This window comes from Topomyia yanbarensis, chromosome 2, assembly GCF_030247195.1.
Source record: "Topomyia yanbarensis strain Yona2022 chromosome 2, ASM3024719v1, whole genome shotgun sequence".
Taxonomy (NCBI): Eukaryota; Metazoa; Arthropoda; class Insecta; order Diptera; family Culicidae; genus Topomyia; species Topomyia yanbarensis.
Genome location: NC_080671.1, coordinates 156,935,166 through 156,955,422, shown reverse-complemented (window position 1 = coordinate 156,955,422; position 20,257 = coordinate 156,935,166). Strand labels below are relative to the sequence as shown.

Here is a 20,257-nt window from a genome sequence, read left to right as displayed (position 1 = left end):
TGTGTGAACTGCAAAACAAAAAAGTGATTTTTAGAGTTCACGCTTTTATTGTTCAATTCCTTATGATAATATCAAACAAGAAATAGTCAATTCGTGTGAAAATGCTGAAAGTCACCATCAACTCAACTGGATATGTACTACTATTGAGAGAAGAATGTACCATATATTTAAATCATCCAACAAAAGTGGAATGACCTTTACTGGAACCTTCCAAATGTTTGAATCTTGTTCAAATTGTAATTTCAAAAGTGCTATGGGTAAGATAGACATTAGAGATGGTCGGGTTTCAATTTTTTCGAACCCGACCCGAATCCGAGAGCTTGAAAATTGAAAAACCCGACCCGAGCCCAAAATTTTAATATTTGAAATCCCCGAACCCAACCCGAGCCCAACCATTTGAAAATTGAAAAACTCTAACTCGAGAATGAAAATTTTGTTAAACCCGAACCTGACCCGAACCCGAGAATTTAAAAATTTGAAAACCCGAACCCGACTCGATCCGAACCCGACTTCTTAATACAGAGAATCAACCAAAGATCCCGAAGATTTAAAATTTTAGGCACCCGAGCTGGACCCTAGGCTCATCTAAAATCGTACAATCACTCAGACCGTCTACCTGAGTATTGTGAACGATCACGCTTCGTTGCTGAAAGGTGTCCGGATTTTTTTGTCAGAGTTGGTCAGCTTAGATGCTTCGACATTTTCAATGGAGTTCTCGGAACGACTCCAAACTTCTACAAATCCGTTTATGGCTTAAACCTTAAACAGAACACACAATATTATTACGATCAATTCTTTAAGAGCGTGGAAGTTCATGAAAGAATCTTGATCATGCAATGGCTCAGCCGTGGCGCTAGTATATCATTATCGTGAGTGCCATCGTTGTCCAGGACACTCATATGGTGAAGGCTGTTAACAATGTACATAGTTAAATCTTACACAGTCTTGTAACTTTACGTCTTGTAAGATGCATATAAAAGGAGCGTCCCAATTCACATGTAAAAATGTGAGTTGGCCGCTTTTCCCTACTTCATTCAGTCTGAGTTTTACATCAAAATGATGTTCATTCGCTGTACGCTTTAGCTGAGTTTCGCTCGTTTACTCCGTCCGCGGCCTAAATATCGACTTCATAGTAAGTCGAAATTCATATTCCATTTTCTTTGTCTTGGCTTATTGATGATTATCACGAAAAACAAATCGCATAGAGCTTTTTGATGTGAAACACTTATTGATTAATGTTCTCTCATGAGTGCTCGATTAAAAACCAAAATAATTCGGGCAGTTTGCAAATCTGAATTGTATACATAAACAAAAATACCGAACCCGAAAATTCCAAGTTTGAAAACCTGGAACCCGACCCAAACCCAAGAAGTTTAAATTTCAGAACCCGAACCAGAACCCAAGGGGGTGGGCGTAGCGTAGTTGGTAAATTGATTGCCTTGTACGCAGCGCATCTGGGTTCGAGTCCCGACCCCGCACATAGGGTTAGAAATTTTTCATAAGAGATTTTTCTAACCCGAAGAGACGAGTGACCTTAAGGTTAAAACCTCTATAATCGAAATAAAAAAATCCCGAACCCGACCCGAAATCCGTCGGATTCGGGTTTCGTGTCCAAAAACCCGAAGCCGACCATTTCTAATGGACATGCGGTATTGGTAAAGATGAACATAGGACAAAGGCAGAGTGAGACACTTTTCGACTAATACATTTTGTTTTCTTTTGGCACGGTTCTGTGACCTAATTCATCTCAGCACCTCTATTCATCACATCCATTTTCACACATTAGTTAGAGCAGTGTCTGCTATCTCAATTCATTAGATTAGCACAAATGGTAGGATGAATAAGAGTGCGTTGTACTCGACTTTTCGTCTCGTTTACTGATAGAATAAATTCGTAAATCGTACGAAATAGTTTCGCACAGACAATTTTCATAATATGTACGAATTTTTCGTATATATGATGAATCATTCGTAGTTCTTTTGAAACTATTACGAAACGGCTTCATTAGGCAAACGAATTGTTCGCTGCTATATACGAAAGTCTTTATGATATTTACGAGCACCATTCGCCAAACCGTCAACGTAAAAAGAGCTTCAATAGAGGTAGAATATGGAGTCCCTGTTGCTATACGTCAAATAATTATTTATCATCACGACGGTCTCGGTCTGAGTATTTAGTAATCGTATCCGTATCCGCCGGTTTCAGGAAAATTTCCTGAACCTCATTCGCTTCCTGTTGATATAGAATCCGAAGCAGTTGAGATTCAGTTGAGTCATCGCGAACTGCTCGTTGGTTTTATATGAATAAGTTGGAGTTTTTCTCTGTCAGAGCAATGTCAAAATAATATGCTATTAAATACGAAAATTTCTCTTAGATGAACGAAATGAATTCATGCGACCAACGAAATTGTTCGTAATATACACAAACGTTTATTAAAATAAATGAAACATTTCGTTTCTTTCAATAAAAATAATGTCATTATCAACGATAACATTCGTGCAATGTACACTAAATATATAAAATTTACGAAAACTTTCGTTCATCAAGCGGTATTGTTTTGAAGTATCAAGGTTCAAGGCTTTCGTTTGCTAAATGCGTGTAAATACTTATTAATTTATCTGGGGGACGGGCATAGCGTAGTTGGTAAATCGATTGTCTTGTACGCAGCTCACCTCGGTTTGATTCCCGACCCCACACATAGGTTAGAGATTTTTCCAAAAGAGATTTATCTAACCAGACAAGAGGTGAAGGATCCTAAGATTTACACCTCTATAGTCAAAAAATGAAAAAAATTATTTATCTCATCTTAAACGTAACAAACATTTATGTGCCTTTTACCATAATATAACTTATATTTGATAAAATTGATAGTTAAGTTGTGTGTGTTTTTTAACGAACTCAGCTTCCCCTACAATCGATTTATGTTGTTTTGGAAAAAAAAAAATCTCAATTACTTTCTGGCCTTTTCGACTGTCGAATATGGGGAGCTTTAGATCGGTGGATCGCCAACTGATTGCGAAGTATTTGAATGCTTCATAACTGCTCATCACCAATCACGCGATAATTTACCCAATTCTACCGTATCAAAGAAACTGCGTGCGTTCGTTTGCGTCACTACTGTTGTGATGCTGACCGTTAGCAGTCATTGCTATTGCGCTACATTTGCGTGTTCGCTGCTCTTCTATCCATGTGGAAACATGTTATATTGAAAGACATTTTTATTCAGGAAAATCGATTTTCTCGACAATACGGTAACGATGATACACTTGGGTATTTGTTTGACTTTTTAGTATGACTCTAGGCTCAGAGTTTTTTACTGCTTTTTTTTTTCAAATGCTACTTAGCCCGCTTCTGCACTCTGATGTAGGTGAACTTCGACAATTCCTTACGAATGATGACAACTCTATCAGTTCAACACAAAACCGGACTCAATTAATATAGAATGCAAATGTTGGAATCCCTACGTAGAATTACGTACTTTGAAATATAATTTCCTTTTGAAATGCTGGTGTCTTAGCTCTGTAAATATAACACCGACACAATGACACCATTTGTTATCATATCCTATTTAACGGAGGCTGTGTGGGTGATTCGGGAAACCCCTCGCAGAATATAGGTCAAACGAGGAAAACTACACTACTCAGCTAGTCACTTCAAGGTATCCTTTTAACTCAGCACGGATTATATAATTTTTTGTGATATGCATATTTTCTAAGCGGGAGGCATTTCACCAAATAAGAAACAATACTTACCATTCCCCGTTCATTTTTCTGCAAACTATTCTTGCGGGTCGACTGCGAGGATGAAGATTTTTGCCCGGACTGTGTCGTGCCAGCGCTGTTACCGTGACAGATTACTCCATTTGGTAGCAGTGTACTACCGCCGGTGGAAGTATCCTTGCAGCTGGACTGATGGTCTCCTGTGCCGAATGGCTCCGCTGAGGCGCCCGGTGATGTGTGATGATGATGACTGTTCGATTTGGCCCCATTGGCGTACGAATTTTTCACTTTTAAGCCGGACGACGAAGGACTGGACAGATTCGTTGGATGATGCATATTTTCACTACCACACTCGCACAAACGGTAATGTTGGTAGTCATGGAAGCTCTGGCTAGTGCGCATACGCAGCGAATAGGATCGGCGAAAGGGGGTTGGCGAAAGCACCGGAATCCGAGTGCTTTCGCTTTCGCCCGGAAAGGCACGTCGTAGTTCGAGCGGAGTTGCTGGCTTCGAGGACATTATGACGTAGTGTGTTATCTAGTAGCGACACCTGGACGTCATACACCATCGGGGCTGGTCGGTTGCAGTTGATCCGGACGTTCTCCAGATCTGGAATAAATGGCGGAAGATGAAAAAAGGTTACATTAGTAAACCACGATATTTTACGCATCGTTGAGAGTTGCGGGGAAACTGAAAAATGACCGTGGTGAAGCTTTCCACGATTCGAATACTCGCAGAAACCATCACGAATGGATGCGTCACCGTGGACACCAAACGCGATTGATGACCGTGACGGTGTGGCGCGCAGTGGGTTGGTGAGATTACCGCTGATGCAAGCGGCACGCCTTCATTGACTTTGTTGTTGTGTATTTCAAATTAAACGCATCCGAGTGCCATGGCGATTGTCGATTTGTGCATGGATGAAAACAGACCGATCGCAGTTATTCGCGTAACCTTTTGTAGACAAATGAATTATTGCTTTATGGATCATCTTAAAGTATTAGAGCACGTTGCGGGTCAGCTGAAATTATTATTACGTTATGAAAAACAAACAAATGAAATATTTACAAATCTATTGTTTTTTTTTAAAATAATCATTGTGTTTGTTTATGCTGACTGGCATTAAATAGAGTTGAAAATATTTGGTCTAGTCCAGATTCTATAACATTTGTAAACTATAAATCGAATTTGGTGGTCCACAAGTTGTTTTTAACCTCATTGGGGGTTTATGTGTTATAGGTTGACCAAAGAAAGGAAATTAATGTGCGTTGCCATTACTTTTCTCTGCACTACGCGACCCTAGTATTGCTATTTAAAAATGTAAATAAACAGGCAGTGTATGTAAATTTTAATCCTAGACGAGATTATGTTGCACACATTTTTCGCGTTTTGCTTCACTTGCAGCTATGATACGCAATTTAATGCGCTACCAGCGAACGTATGATGAAATGCAAGAAGCCTATTGTATGCCTACAGAAAGGCTAATTTAAAACTCGTAGCGATCTCTCATCATGAGTTGTTAATTTGGTTTAGAATTGAAACTCCCTTGGTTATGAAATTTCTTCTATTCGGCAAGGTTGTGTATGAAGGGGCGGCATAACGTAATTGGTAAGATTACAAATCCTCGCACATATATGTAGTTTATTCTCTCGCTAAAAATAAAGCAAACGGTCTTGAGATCAAAGAAAACAAAAAAGTAGTAAAGTCAAAATTACATTACGATCATTCAAAGTTTTAACATGAAACAGGTTTGAAGCAACATCTTATTAAGGAGCACTATGTATAGGGGAAATTAATAGAGAAGAAATTTGATACTCGATACACAAGAGTGCCAGGGTTTAACGTACTATTAAACACTGCTTATGTTTGGTAGTTATCCACTGACAAATGAGAGTGAATTCGCAGGGAATGAAATGAAAGTTTTCTTTTCCATACTCGATCCATACCTGCTCATAAGCATTTAAATACCTTCCAGTTCCATTGTGGCTAGCGGTGATTGGCGTTGAATTTGAAACGTGTGATGGTAGAAGCGAAAATATAGAGTCCACTGAACTTAATGTATCTCAAGTCGTGCGCATGTATATCGAAAAGTAATGTTTTTCGCTGCAGCAGCTGTGTCTAGTCTTGCCCATCACCACTTTTCTTTCTCCTATCGAATCAGTATACATTGGTTGGTATCAAGTGTTACCAACTTCCTACTGATACATCTGACAAACTGTGAGTAAAGTTAAATTTGCACTGATGATAGTTGATTCTAATGTTGACAATTCACATAGTTACTTAAATTAGATTAGGCAAAGGAATTGCTTTGAATATCATGTTTACTTAAAAGAACTTCTGGATGCTTAGAATTATTCATTTGCGAATCTTTGGACGAGCGCAATACTGGGAAATAACTATTCTTTTGTATATGCTGTCTTTTCGAACCAAATGCTGGCTTGTTTACATCTACTGACAGTTGAGATCCAGGTGATCCCACAAATAATATTAACTGTCTCAAAGTATTCGAAATAAGGTGATGAGGTTTTTATATTTTGTATGGCACATACTGTAAAACTCGAATTCACCAGCATGTAAGAAGACGATACTGCGCAGAAAATTTATGATTTTCAATTATTATATTTCATAATTTCACATTTTATATTATCTTGTATTGAAAAATTGAGACGGTCTTTGAATCACATCATCACGTTACTGTTGCACAACCGATTCGGTGGGATACCGATATGATGAGTTTTCTTTTAACGCATCAGCTGCCTATAAGTGCAAAATCAACGGCAGTCCGCGCGAATGCAATTATGTTGTATGTACATACGGTAGGGGAGACCGAGGAGTGTTGAAACAATTTTTTTTTGTTTTTGTTAGATAAATCGTCAAAAACTGACATTCGATGATCGTTTGTTTTTAAATTTCTTACTTCCGTTTTTTGCTTTATCAAATTACATCAGAATAACTGGTACAAATCAATAACAAAGCATCAATATATTGATTTTTGTAACAGTATTCTATTTGTTTCAACTCTCCTCATACCGAGGCAGGTTGAAACAGCAATGAATGTGAGTTGAAACACGTAACCAATTATTTTAAATATTATCAAAACCTTTTCTAAAGCATCAAATGTTACAATTGTGTCATTTTTATTCGTTCACACTAAGATAATTCCTTAAAATGACATGTATCCTTATCATCATTTTTCACAGTGTATATCTACGTATAAACTGACACTTGTTTTGAAAATAATGTTAAATTTTGATCACAAATGCAGCAATTTCTGAACTTATCCCAACAGTAATGACAGTAAGATACTTTACCTAACCACTAATTAACTATAATAACTATAATAATTATTGTAAAATCAATAAATTTGAAACCCATTGTTTCATATATTTAGTTATGTATTATGTTCTTCCCCTAGAACATTCTGCATTCTTTAAAATGGTTGATATGACCTAATGTCTGTATGTACAAAAAAACAACAAAACAACAAAATGTCATGTAATTATCTCAGCAATGGCTGAACCGATCTTAATGAAACTAGTTTGAAATGAAAAGCCTAACGTGCCCATTTGACACTATTATTTTTGTTTTTCGATATGTTGTTTACTTTCTGAGATATAGGTCATTTTGTCAAAACATTGCAGGTTTTTAGTAAATAACTTTCAAGCAAAGCAACGTTGTCCCACAACCTGTGCATAATTAGAAATTTGTAAAAATACCTTTCTATCAAGTTATATATTGTCAAAATCCGTTTACGAGCGACGGAGATATTAAACATTTTGTATTTCTATTCCTCGCTTACCAATTTTCACTTATTAAAAAGGAGACCGAATTGCTTTACTGGTGTTTTAGGGACAAAACTAAACCGATTTTGAATATCGAGGTATGAAAACACATCTACGTGATTCAAGGAATTCGATTTTGAAAACATTTTGTGAATTACCTATATAATAATTGAACGATTTCTCAAAAATCAATATGTAAGTTCACTTCAAAAATAAAATAAAATGGATTAGGCGTTGCGTTCAATCGTGAAGTAAATATTGGATAGTATATAACTATACAGATCATCAAGTAATTCACCTATTAGTGAGATAAAAGATATTCATACAATTATACTCGTGGCATCACCGAAAGAAACTATATTTTTGAATCCCAAAACTCTAGCAAAAATTTAGCTCTTTGCAAAATTTAGATTATATTGGTTATGGCGCAAAAATTATTACTTACATTATTTATAATAAGGATGTAAGGAATCAATATATCGCATAATATACCTATAAAAATAAGGTCTCGGCATGAACCATCATTTGTCATTCCTCACATGCCCTCCCCATCTCTATCTCACTCTCTCTTTCTCTCTCTCTCTCTCTCTCTCTCTCTCTTTCTTCATGTTTGTGGCAACTGTCACGACTCACATCTATCTTGCTATTTCTCTATCCATTTCTAAGTTGTGTGATAAGATTCTCTGCTAATCTTTATTAATCTTCAAGCTAATTTCATGTGTGCGATGTAATTGTGATGGTTTGAGAAAACAAAACTATTTTTTGTCTGTAACCTTATTATTTTCTTTGCATTTTAGTGTACAAGAGACTCGCGGAAACAAGTTTAATAATACATCCTACATGTCAAATAAAATATTTGCAGTCCGAGAAAATTTGCAAAATATTTGCCTAATGGGAAAACTATAACTATTTTCAAGGTGAAATTGGTATTTCGAAACGTTGCACTATGGGTAGACAGGTGACCATCTAAAACTACATCAACTCAAATTTAATTCAGTTCCATTCAAAGCTTGTATAAACACTATAATAAAGGAAATTCATAGCTATCTCAGAAAAATATGTGGCTTAACTGGGAGGTGGGACATTCCACATGCGATATTTCAACTCTTCGTATCTCTATTGAATTTTGAATCAAACATATGCTCAAATATGTCATGTGAAAACTAAAAACATCTTTTTGTGATGATATTATTGAAAATGCACATACATTGTATTGGTATGAACTTTCATGAAAAATAACGGATCAAAGCCCAAAAATATCCACGAATTAGATCCGGGAAAAGAAGTCTCTCAAAGCCCCCACTCGCAATGGGGGGTGCGAGTACAAGGTGTCTTCTAACTTATCGTTGTCCATATCTGCTCTACACTGAGTACACTTCAATTGAAGTTTGAATGGAAGTCATAATTAGTAGCGAGGCATTGGATAATTCAGCACACGTTTCGTTCGAGTTTTCCATATTGTACAAGTAAATTAGCGAGGATTACAATCAGAGTTTATGCATTGGACAGATAGTTGATCTGACTATATTTTTGCCATCCTGACAGTTTGAACCATTTCTTTTTCACAGTATAGGATTGTACAGGGCTTATTTATCCATATTTCCTGAACGAGAATTTCGAACGAAACAATATGCAAGATATAAGGATGGCTGGAAAGAGACTGCATTATAATCAACTGAATGCACGCCTTTTATGCTATCGACATAGCCTAGACACTTCACACTATTTATTTTAATTCGAATGAAAACTTTGAAATATCTACTTGTCTCCTTTACGAGTCGCATTCTCCATCTTTTGCTCTCTGTTCAAAGGGCTTTCGTGAGATTTTGTCTACTTTCCGAATCTGTAATAAATTTTGATGTAGGCGTTCATTTGATAAAGTTATGACATATTTGTCGAATGAAGATTCGTCAAATCGTTGTAAACGTCACGAAAGAATGTGTCATGTTATCTTGTCTCACTTTACTATATTCAGTTGCGCGTTAAATTACTGAATCAGCAAATTCTATTCTGCACAATTTTTTTCGAGAATATGTGACCAAAAAGTAAACTTTGAATTCCAAAGCAAATTGAACGTTCCGGGTTTCTGATAACTAATTAAGGTCCATCAATAATGTTGAAACACTAAATAATCTTAAAACGACGCCGTCAAGTAAAGAAGCGTGAAAACGAAAAGATTAAAAAAAGGATAGAAGCCCTAGAAATCCCATTGTGTATTAATTAGCTTTTTCTCGGAAGATACAATTTCAAAATCATTTCATAACTTTCTGATGCAATGGTTCTCAAATTCGTACAATCTGGATTATCTATTTTCTTATTTTATTCAAAAATGTTTTTTAACTTTAACTTTAAATGATCATTGCATTTTAATTAATTGTTTCATTCAGCATCTTTTCATAAATTTTGTTCATCTGCGTTCATCTAATCTACTTTATTCGTTTCATCATTTGGATTCACTCTGATCAGTTTATTCATTTCGTGCATTTTAGTCATATCATTCATTTCACTTATTTTATTCACTGTTTTCATTCAATGCATTCTATTCATTTTTCCAGTTCATACATTTTGTTTAAAATGAAGAACATTTTATTAACCTATTTTTTCAGTTTTATTCATTTCTTCCAAATAATTCTTTTGACACAATTTATTTTTTCTATTAATTTGTAACCTTACAACATCGATTAATTTATCATTTCAATCAATGCATTTTCTTCTTTTTTATTCATTTTGTCAATTCACTTCATTTTGGTTATTTGGTTCGTTTGTTTCATTTATTCATTTAATTTATTTTTTATTCATTTTATTTTCTTTGTTCATTCCATTCATTTTATTCATTTGAACTCTTAAATTAAGTTGATTCATTTAATTCATTTGATTCATTTGATTCATTTGATTCATTTGATTCATTTGATTCATTTGATTCATTTGATTCATTTGATTCATTTGATTCATTTGATTCATTTGATTCATTTGATTCATTTGATTCATTTGATTCATTTGATTCATTTGATTCATTTGATTCATTTGTTTCATTTGATTCATTTGATTCATTTGATTCATTTGATTCATTTGATTCATTTGATTCATTTGATTCATTTGATTCATTTGATTCATTTGATTCATTTGATTCATTTGATTCATTTGATTCATTTGATTCATTTGATTAATTTGATTAATTTGATTCATTTGATTCATTTGATTAATTTGATTCATTTGTTTTATTTGATTCATTTGATTCATTTAATTCATTTGATTCATTTGATTCATTTGATTCATTTGATTCATTTGATTAATTTGATTAATTTGATTAATTTGATTAATTTGATTAATTTGATTAATTTGATTAATTTGATTCATTTGATTCATTTGATTCATTTGATTAATTTGATTCATTTGTTTTATTTGATTCATTTGATTCATTTAATTCATTTTGTTCATATCTTTAATTTTATTCATTTCAGGTTCAGTCATTCCATTTATTTATTTCATTCAATTTGTTAGTTTGAGTCAATTTATTCTATTAATCTTATACTTATTTCTAATAAATTTTCATTAATTAAGCTAATATAATTTGATTCGTGTATTTTATAACTTTGATTTGCTACTTTACATGAGTTCTGCACACTAATGAATGATCCAACAGTGATATGTGTAAGAAATGTCTCATCTCACTGCTAGGTGGATTAAATCGGTTTTTGTAGTGTGTTTACCGTAAATACTCAATCACTCATTTAACGTATTTGGCGTGTATTGCAGGGTTTGTGGACACGATATAAATAAAACAACTGCATTATTGTTTTATCCCTAACGGTACTGTTTCGCTAGTAATGAGCACTGTTGCAAGTCTCCTCTGTTTCAAATCTCCTCGGTCCCCCTATCATTCATATCGATTACTGGATCGCATTCAGTATACTATTTTAAAATGGAAATGGCCTATAGGTAATAGGTGTATCATTATTCAATGTTCTACGTGATCACAATACTTTCATTTTTCTACATATAACTTGATCCAGCCCAGAAAAAAATTAATTGGTTGAGACCATCTACACCAGTTTTGTTGACTTTTTCGGGATATCCAATACGAAACATGGAAAGGGACATTAAAGCGCCTAGTTTGATTTAATAAATTTATCTACATTATATAATCCAAGAGGCATTTCCTATGTCGGGTTTCCCAGTTTTCACCAGCTTCTAATTGATTTTAGACCAATACCAAATCCTGTTTGTTAATAGTTAGATTGACAGTGATAGAAATACTATCACGATCCCTGAACTCACAAATGAGGCCTGCGTCTATGTTCGCAAGCATGTATGCCTGAGACATTTCACGTGAATTTTTATGCCGATATACTTTCCTCGCGAATCTCTTCTCGAACCGCTAGTCGCTAGATTTGAGTTTGAGTTTGAGTTGAACATTCAAGAAAGTTTTGGTATTAGATTAAACAGTGCGCAAAATGCTTAAAAAACTATGTTCGTTATATTCAGGATACTTATAATATATTGGTCATTCCATGTTAGATTCACAATCAAAATTCCTCCCAAAACAATATCTTGCATTTATTAGCTAAATTGACACGTATGTTTTGTTTTGGCTGAATATGATTTTTTTTCAAGTCATGAGTTTTTTAAATTCATGAAATATATCAAATTGAACATTTTTAAATCACTGATAACTCGGAAACTAATCGATGTATGAAAAAAAAATTAAATAAAAAAATTGCGTTTTCGCGTGAGCTTATCGCAAAAATTCACGATTTTTGCCTTTCTCATATAAAGAAAGGCTATGCAATCACTGTAAAAAATCGATTTTTAACAGAGGCCCGGAGGGCCGAGTGTCATGCACCATTCGATTCAGTTCGTCGAGATCTGCAAATGTCTGTGTGTGTATGTATGTGTGTATGTGTGTGTGTATGTGTGTGTGTCATTTAAACTCACACAATTTTCTCAGAGATGACTGAACCGATTTTCGCAAACTTAGTTTTATCTGAAAGGTATAACGCTCCCATAAGCTGCTATTGAATTTTTAGTTGATTCGACTTCCGGTTCCGGAGTTACGGGTTGAAGAGTGCGGTCACACAGCAAATTCCCATGTAAACTGGGACCACCATGATGTTCAAATGATGTAAAAGATATTAAAATTGATGTAACATTACTCTAGTTTGCGGGTCTGGATCACTAATCGTAATACCTCAGAGGCTAAAAACTATTGAAATGGTCACCAAATTACTTCTAATCGCAGATCTAGATCACTGATTGCCAATCAAACATTCTTTGAATATATTGTCCTCTATCGACGATTCCGGAAGTCCGAAATTCCGGGCATATTCCACAATTAAAGTCACATCGGTTCTTCGGTGATGACTGAACCGATTTTCTCAAACCAAGTCCCAAATGGAAGGCAAAATATGCAGTTGAGTATTGCGTCGGCACCCCTCCCCTCGCCTTGCCCTTACACCTCCCTCCTTCATCACTCTCCTCCCCTTGGACCACCCTCATGGCCGCATTTTCTTCATCCACCCGTATACCGAAATAAGATGAAGGATTTCTGACGCATTCTCCACTCCCACTCCACTAACCCCCCATTCCCTCCACTTTCAAACCCATTCCACCAACATTTCAAAATATGATCACATGAAGATAACATTGAACTCGTGCTGATTAAGCTAATTAAATATTATTCTTTTGCCTTTCTCATAAAGAAAGGTTATGCAATTGCTCCAAAAACCGACTTTCTAACCGAGGCCCGGAGGGCCTAGTCTCATATAACATTCGACTCAGTTCGCCGAGATCGCAAAATATCTGTGTGTATGTATGTGTGTATGTATGTATGTATGTATGTATGTATGTATGTATGTATGTATGTATGTATGTATGTATGTATGTATGTATGTATGTATGTATGTATGTATGTATGTATGTATGTATGTATGTATGTGTGTATGTGCAGATTTGTTAACAAAATGTCCACATCGGTTTCTCCGAGATGGCTGAACCGATTTTTACAAACTAAGATTCAAATGAAAGGTATAATATTCCCATAGGTTGCTATTGAATTTCATTTTCAATCGACATCTTGTTTCGGATTACGAGTTGAAGAGTATAGACTTTTCTACGGCTCATGTACCTACACGTCACATGACACAAATACTACTTTACTAGCTGGTGGAAAATAGTAAACAAAGACGGCAAAAGTGAATGGGATTGTTTTCAACCAGTAAGCTGCCCTGGTGTTCGTGAGACTGGCCGACAAGAACTCAATGGTTACAGAACAAAATTTGTTGATTTGTCCACATCGGTTTCTCGGAATTTTCTGAACCGATTTTGACAAACTTGATTTTAAATGAAAGGTCCATCAGCTGCTGTTGAATTTTGTGTGGATCCGAGTTCTGGTTCCTGAATTACAGGGTGATACGTACGATCACGCAGCAAATCCCGATTCTAACGAATTCTGTGATGAATGTAAAAAGGTGAATTTTTTTTCCAAAGTGTAAACACAACTGTTGAATTTGTAGATCTAGGTCACCAACAGTCATTCAAAGTCTCTTTGGCCACACTGGCCACCATCGACGGATCCTGAAGTATACAAATTCAGAATAACGGTTGTATTGGTTTCTCGAAAATGCCTAGACCGATTTGATCAACTTAGTCTCAAATGAATGGTGTTGCGTCCCCGGAAACTGATATTAAATTCAATCCCCATCCGACTTCCGGCTCCGGAGTTACGGGTTGTGGAGTGCAATCACATAGAAAACTCCGATTCAAACCGATACCGCGATGAATGCAAAAAGGTGCTCTTATATATATATATATATATATATATATATATATATATATATATATATATATATATATATATATATATATATATATATATATATATATATATATATATATATATATATATATATCATATAAAACACGTGTGTGTGTAGTGTGTGTAGTAAGAGTCGTGTGTGTGGTGTGCACACACACACACACTACACACACACGCACACACACTACACACACGACACGACGAGCGACCGACTAGAGTTAGTGTGTGAGAGTGTTATGATGTGATTGTGTCTATCTGACTATAATCTATTAGTCTACATCTACTACACTATCTCACTATACTACTACTACTCACTACTATACTACTACTACTATACTACTATATATATATATATATATACTCTCACTCACTCACTACTATATATATATATATATATATATATATATATATATATATATATATATATATATATATATTCCAAGTGTAATAAGAATGAAAGACATTTCCATAATGTTATATTGTACGAACCAGCTATTATCAAAGTTGGAAGAAATGAGAAAGGCACAATTGCACCTCTAGGTGGATTAAAACAGGTTTTTGTTATATCATTTACGTAATTATTTTAAACAAATTTGTTTTTGTTGCAGCAAAATTCCAAATATCTCTACAGCTATCGCATTTTGGAAGATTATTGTTCAGTGGCGGATCCAGGGGGAGGGTCTTGGGGGTCCGGATCCCCCGCGAAAATTTTGAAGTTCTTGAGAAATTTTAAAATGGTTTCTATTTTAAATTCATTCCAAGTTCAAAATCATTCAAAATTAGATTCGATTACCAAACCTGATTTTAATTAAATGAGGATATTTCATATTACGTATTGCACAATGAACATTTCAAAGTTGAAATTTTGGACCCCTCCGAATTTTTTCTCTGGATCCGCTCCTGTTATTGTTAAATGCATTTTGATTTGAAATGATGCTTAGAATCTGTAATAAAATTAACAACATGCGTAAAGTTATAGTTAGAAAAACTTTTTTACAAATAAGTTCGCTATCATGCAATCACAGGCTATTTTGTCGTGTGTAATTCTAAATGTTTTTGATTTGATGGCATTGTATTTATGCCAACCGAGCTGACATTTCTTTGGACTAAGCAAACTAATTTCTTTGTTTGTTTAGTGTTTACAGTTAACTCTCTCTATGTCGATATTGAAGGGACCATCGACATAGGGAGAGATCGACATATAGAACACAATCAGCGATGCCAACCTTCCAGTTTAAACTGGATTCTTCCAGTTTTTTTTACTCGATCCAGTCAAACAGACAAATGTGTAAATCGTCCAGTTTTTTTAAATATTGTCCAGTTTTATCCAGTTTTTTCCCAGAGGTGTGCGCCAAAATTATTTCCTCACTATTTGCATTACAATAGTAGTTTACTATATAAACTAGTAATAAATAATAAAATAAAATAAATGAAATTGTGAAGAGTACAACCTCTCTAGGGAACAAGGGAAATTGTTTTTCAGTAACCATATTTTGCTGCACCCTGTCGTATTTCAATACACATTAGAAATTCATATGCTATGGAGTGCAAGATTAGCAGATATTGTTAATTAAAATGAAGATTGTTTTTTTAGTCTGTTAATTACACATGGCATAGTGCGTTAGTTTGAAGGTACCAATTTTTTCGTTTAACATTTCAAATTTCTTAAAACTTGTAATGTGAAATTATCTAAAAGTTATATTTAAATAGTAGCGATCGCTTTTATACTATCTTAAACTAGAAATTCGCTGCTATATGAGAATTGTTTTCGTATTTTGTCTAATAGCTGAACGTTTTCATATTGAATGTTTGTCTTCATATTTGAGAATCCTGTTTTATTAAAAATAGATCCATTTTATTTTAAAATACTTTGCATCCCTAAACTACATTCCCTTTTGCAAGGATAAATTTGGTTATTCGGGCATCCAGTTTTTTCCAGTCTTTTTTAAAGAGAGGTTCCAGTTTTTTTGAAAATAAAGTTGGCAACGCTGAACACAATGATTTTCTTTGAGACAACTTTTCCTTCAGGACATCATAATGCATATCGGGAAATGTAGATAGATACTCGTATTGGGGGAGTAGGGTAGTAGACGACGAGGTAAAGTGCACTCGCACTGCAAAACATCAAGTTTACTGTTTGAGAAGGAATCCCTTATTTGCAGTTTATCATTCTGCCCCACATGTAGGGGAACATGGGGAGACTTGACCAGGTTTTCAGCTAAACCTGCATAAATCTCTAAAGTTTTCAATCCTTCCAAAGTCATTGAGATATAATGTAAAAAGGTATTATTCGTGTTCATAATTTTTTGCGGAATTTTACTTTTTCAAAAGTTATAAAAGTTTGTCTGAGATCGTTTTTTTTTGGTAAAGTCTCCCCACTGCGGGGAGACTTGACCAAGGCCTGGGGAGACTTGACCAAGAGAATTCTGAAAAATCAGAACAAAAAATAATGGCATGAATAATACTGTAATCCTTTTTTCCATATTGTTTAGGTCATTAGGTAGCAGTAAAAAATATAAGAGGGTTGCATTTCATAAATTTCGACTGTGTTTAATGCATTTTCTTTTAAGGATTAACTGTACTGCTTACATTGCTTATTAACACGCCACGAAATCAGCCATATTACTACTAACTTTGTTTACTAGTACAAAAAGATATAGACTGATGTTTGATGTGGGATTTTTTGTGACGTGATTAACACTAACAGTAGGTACGACAGCATAGTAAATATCAGAAAATTTTCATCTTTCTTCGGTTTATTGCCACTTGGTCATATCTCCCCATAAAATCTTGGTCAAGTCTTTCCAACATTGGGTATTGCGTTCAATCTCGTGCAAATTTTAGTAATAACTATTTCAATGTTCCGATCATTAGTTCATAAAGTATAAAATAACGTATGAGTACTTTAGAACTATTAGGCGAGTAGATATGTCCATACGAAGTTTGATACAAAATTACATCATTTAACGCAAAATAATTAATTACGGAATCTTTTCTATAAGGAAAGAATTTTTCATTCCAAACTTTTAAAATTACTTTGACGGACCGAAACTAGTATAAAAATATTTTTGAAATTTGTTTAAGAACCTAATAGAACACGTCATAGCCAATAATAGAATTCTGCGTTTGGTCAAGTCTCTCCATGTTCCCCTATTTGAAATTGTTTTGACGAAATAATGATTTCCGTGCTACAGATGGCTGCATTTTAAATATTTTTATAGCACGTTAAAGGTAAAATGCATAATTTCTAGAAAACCTGATGAAGATGAATTCGTTTTACAAAGTCTCGTAGGAAAAATTGAATATCCACTTTATCCCAAATCATGTCTTTACTGCCACTACATGCAGAATATTGATATAGAACCTAGTGTCCTGATCGCCAATTTTCATTTCATTATGTATATGGTTTGTGATGTACTGAGAGAAAAAAAAACACATCGACATAGAGAGAGAATAATGCAGGTAAATATAAAGCTAGGTACATCGAGATAGGGAGATATCGAGATAGAGAAAATATCGACATAGAGGAGTTTTTTCGAAATAATCGAGATAGCGAAAAATATCGACATAGAGAATATCGACATAGAGAGAGTTAACTGTATTTGACCAACTAGGAAACTAATCCACTGGGTATTTATTGCGCGTGGGGAATAGGCATGGTCTTGTCTGAGTGAATGATGACTTATGAATTATTAGCTAATAATGGGCGAACACGAAATTATTGCGACACATTCAACAGGGCATAACTTTTTTACCATTAGGTAAAAATCAACCAAATTTTGCACACTTTTTCATTGATGTGTATTGTTTACATGCTGTCAAACTTGAAGTCGTGTTTTTCGATTCAACGAAAATGGAGGTGAACCAACGCGAGTCGAGAGAACAAATTCTTTCCAAACACCTGGAATTTCCTGACCTGTCGCACCGGCAGTTGGGAAAAATGTTGAACATTCACCATTTAACCGTCTCCAGAGTGTTGAAGTGGTTCCAGTGGCGTTGGACCACGGCAAAGGAGCTGGAAGAAAACCGGGACCGGAGAACAAAAAGACGGAGGGAAAGGTGAAGCGGATGATTAAAGCAAATCCCAACGTCTCAAGCCGTGATTTGGCTAAAAAGATCGGCATGTCGCAGAGCTACGTCCACAATGCAAAGAAGAGAGCTGGACTACATACATACAAGGTACAGAACTTCCCAAACCGCGATGAGCGGCAACAATCGACGGCTAAAACTCGGGCACGGAAGCTTTACGAGACAAAATATGGCTGCTGACAAAATATGGCTGCTGTGTGATGGACGACGAAACGTATATAAAAGTCGATTTTAAGCAAATTCCGGGGTTGGAGTTTTTCACCGGCAAGAGCAAGTTCTATGTGGACGACAAATTTAAGAAGAAGAAAATGTCGCAGTTCGCCTCCAAATATCTCATTTGGCAGACCATCTACTCTTGCGGACTGAGAAGTGAGCCTTTCGTGACAAAGGGCACAGTAAATGGCGAGATCTTCAAATCTGCCTCGAGAAGCGCCATTTGCCGTTCTTGCTGCAGCACGACGAAGCTCCGCTATTTTGGTCAGCTTTGGCATCATGCCACTATTCTAAAAGTGTCCTGGAGTGGTATGAGGCCAATTCTGTCCATTTTGTTCCAAAGGACATGAATCCGCCAAGCTGTCTGGAGCTGCGCCCGGTGGAGGAGTACTGGACAATGATGAAGCGGGAACTTCGGAAGAGCAAGAAGACTGTCAAAGACGAGAATGACATGTTAAGAAAATGGAAAAAAAACTGAGAAACTGGTACCGGATGACACTGTAAAGACTTTGTTGGGGGCATCAAGCGAAAATGCGTTTAATTTTACACTCAAGGCTCCATCGATTAACTTTTCTTTTGATTTTTGAAGTAAATATATGTATAAAACTACCCTAAAATTTTGGTTTGATTTTAAACATTATAAGAAAATTGGCATGACATTTTCGGTGTCGCAATAATTTCGTGTTCGCCCTTTACCCATCGCACGTTGCTGCGGCTTTCAACGAAATAGGAGGAAAACTCAATTTGTTCCGAAACGCCATCTAGTGGGCAGATAATCCCCAACCAATAACATACAAACACGCTCCATGACAAATGCCTACTATGTAAAAATATTCACGACAATCGGTTAAGCCGTTTGGGAGTCTAAAAATCATATACATAAAAACATTGACTTTTATATAGATAAATAAAAAATAGTTAGATAGATGAATGAGGGTTGCGAATTGACAATTCGCAAGAACAACTCAAAACCAATTACCAATTTGCGACAATTGCGAAACTGCTTTTAACCAAACAGAGCATTTTACAGTTAAATTTTTTAACGTAAATTTTTGTTTCTGTGAACATTATTTTTTCATTGTATCTTTTCTTCGCACAGAAGTATTCTTTCTCTGTAACTCTTCCTCAGATAGTTTTGTTGCATCAAATTCGGTAATCGAACAATTTTTCAAGAATGCTACATGTAGGAACTTTCACGCCCTTTTAACAAGTTGCTGTTGAGTTAAAATAATCTTATTGATTGTGGAAAATGTTTATTCTTCCATGCCGGTGAAATGTGTAAAGTTTCATCGGAATCTAAGGTCACGATTTGAAAGATTTTCGGAAGGATCATCGTGGAATTCCTCAGTTATTGGTCAATATCTCGTGAGAAAATTACCCGATCAATGCAATCAAGAACCTGTTCAAAAATATATTTTATGTGTGGATTATATGTATATTTTCAGGGTTAGAAGCGATAAAAGTCGAAATAACATAATTTTAAAGCAGGGTTCGAAAACGATACTTGTTAAACATTGCTGTACACATATTGCACAATTTTGGAAAGGGTATATTGTTACCTTTTGAACTGTAAATCTGTTATATCTGAAAATACAATTTTTCTCAGCTTAAAATGAAAATATTTCGAATGAATATAATTT

At 35.1% G+C, this 20,257-nt stretch overlaps 1 protein-coding gene across 4 annotated transcripts in view; it reads right to left on the bottom strand.

Annotated features, from left to right (window-relative positions):
• The window catches only part of LOC131681846 (protein quick-to-court), a 104,079-nt gene that overhangs the window by 47,892 nt on the left and 35,930 nt on the right, over positions 1 to 20,257 (bottom strand). For all 4 annotated transcript variants that reach the window (XM_058962901.1, XM_058962900.1, XM_058962902.1 and 1 more), the window contains exon 2: positions 3,753 to 4,328. In XM_058962901.1, the coding sequence (XP_058818884.1) occupies positions 3,753 to 4,238 (486 nt within the window). In that variant the 5' untranslated portion in view covers positions 4,239 to 4,328. The remainder of the gene's footprint in view (positions 1 to 3,752; positions 4,329 to 20,257) is intronic.